The sequence below is a fragment of the Pygoscelis adeliae genome, unplaced genomic scaffold (genome assembly GCF_000699105.1).
Source record: "Pygoscelis adeliae isolate BGI_AS28 unplaced genomic scaffold, ASM69910v1 Scaffold286, whole genome shotgun sequence".
NCBI classification, from domain to species: domain Eukaryota; kingdom Metazoa; phylum Chordata; class Aves; order Sphenisciformes; family Spheniscidae; genus Pygoscelis; species Pygoscelis adeliae.
The window spans coordinates 5,722,613-5,723,963 of NW_008825076.1; the positions used below are offsets into that span (position 1 = coordinate 5,722,613).

The 1,351-nt window shown below is 41.4% G+C and overlaps 1 protein-coding gene across 1 annotated transcript in view; it reads left to right on the forward strand.

Annotated features, from left to right (window-relative positions):
• Positions 1-1,188: 1,188 nt before the first annotated feature.
• The window catches only part of RAB22A (RAB22A, member RAS oncogene family), a 13,333-nt gene continuing 13,170 nt past the window's right edge, over positions 1,189-1,351 (forward strand). Inside the window, exon 1 of the mRNA XM_009326866.1 lies at positions 1,189-1,197. Within this exon, the coding sequence (XP_009325141.1) occupies positions 1,189-1,197 (9 nt within the window). The remainder of the gene's footprint in view (positions 1,198-1,351) is intronic.

The following is a 1,351-nucleotide window of genomic DNA, read 5'->3' on the forward strand; positions in this document are numbered from 1 at the left end:
GCTGTCCGGCCCCGTCCCCCTGAGGCGACCGAGCGGCCGGAAGGGCCTTCCCCTCCGCGTGGGGAGGCGTTTTCCAGAGGTAAATATCTCTCCTTTTTTTCGGTGTTTTCCTTTTAAAAAGAAAAGAGAGGCAGCACGAACAGCCAGTGTATGCTTCCCTTCTCTTCGCAAGCTGTTTCGGGCTTGGCGTTCACAAAATAAATAAGTAAAAGCACCTGAAGTCAAAGTCGCGGGAGAGGGGGAGGGGCCTGAACTTTTTTTAACAACATATGTAGGCTTTGAAAGTGCCCGAAGTGTTGCAGGTGATGGAAGAAGGAGACATCAAGCAAACTGAAGTAGAAGTTAAAAAAAAAATCAAGGCTATAAAGCTGTGTGTTGGCTTGGTTTGGTCTGAGGGCTTCACTGGAGAGCCTCGCGTTGAATAGGTGGAGTTGTCTCCACCTGTATCTAAATCTTGTGTTGTGCAGAGTATGAGAGACAGGATTGTTTTCTGCTTCTAAATGGCCGTATGGCCCTTCAGAGGGAAAATTATGTGTTTCTGTGCTCCTCGTGTTATGAAGGCATTTGGGGTAACTACTAGCTACTGTTTGCGTTCACCCGAGAAACCTTTCGTTGTGTAAGAAAAGGAGAATAAGCACCCAGGAAAACTGGCCCTTGAACTCCCGGAGCCAGGAACTGCATCTATGTTTCTCTTTTTAAGATTTGCTCTGCTTATTGAGACTGCAAACATTATAAAATACAGAACTGAGATAATAGCTTTTCCTTGAGAGAAGAACAGCTTGAAAAGATAAACACAAGCGTACATACTGTACCCAAATTTACTAGAGTATTCAGAAGATTCAAGAAAATGCATGAATGGCATAAAACTTCATTTTCAATGAAGCGGTTCCTCAGGTTTTTTTTCCTTAAAATTTTAATGACTCTGGAGATGTAAAGCAAAAAGTTTGTCTTCACCTGTCTTAATTAAATAACCATTTAAAATGTCCAGTTGCTGTTGAGAACAGTTTTACTGTTAATAGTTTGTGGAGTTATTTCACTCCTAAATATGCCTTCTATATATATTTTTTTTTAAACTATGGACTCAGTGGTGCAACACTTCGGGCACTTTCAAATACATACATGGCCCAGAATTCTCATGTTACATTTCCTCTTCTGCCATTTATAGCTCTGTAGAGTTGCATTAGAAACATGTTTCAGGTGTGTCACAGAACAAATTTCAGGTCTTTCATTAAGCAGGGTGGGACAGTATTAGTCAGAGGCTGAAGTGCGTGTGTCACACTTGTATAATTTAATGTGCTCCATTGGCTTGCAAAGATGGAGTACCATACTCAATTGCTGTATATTTTACTTA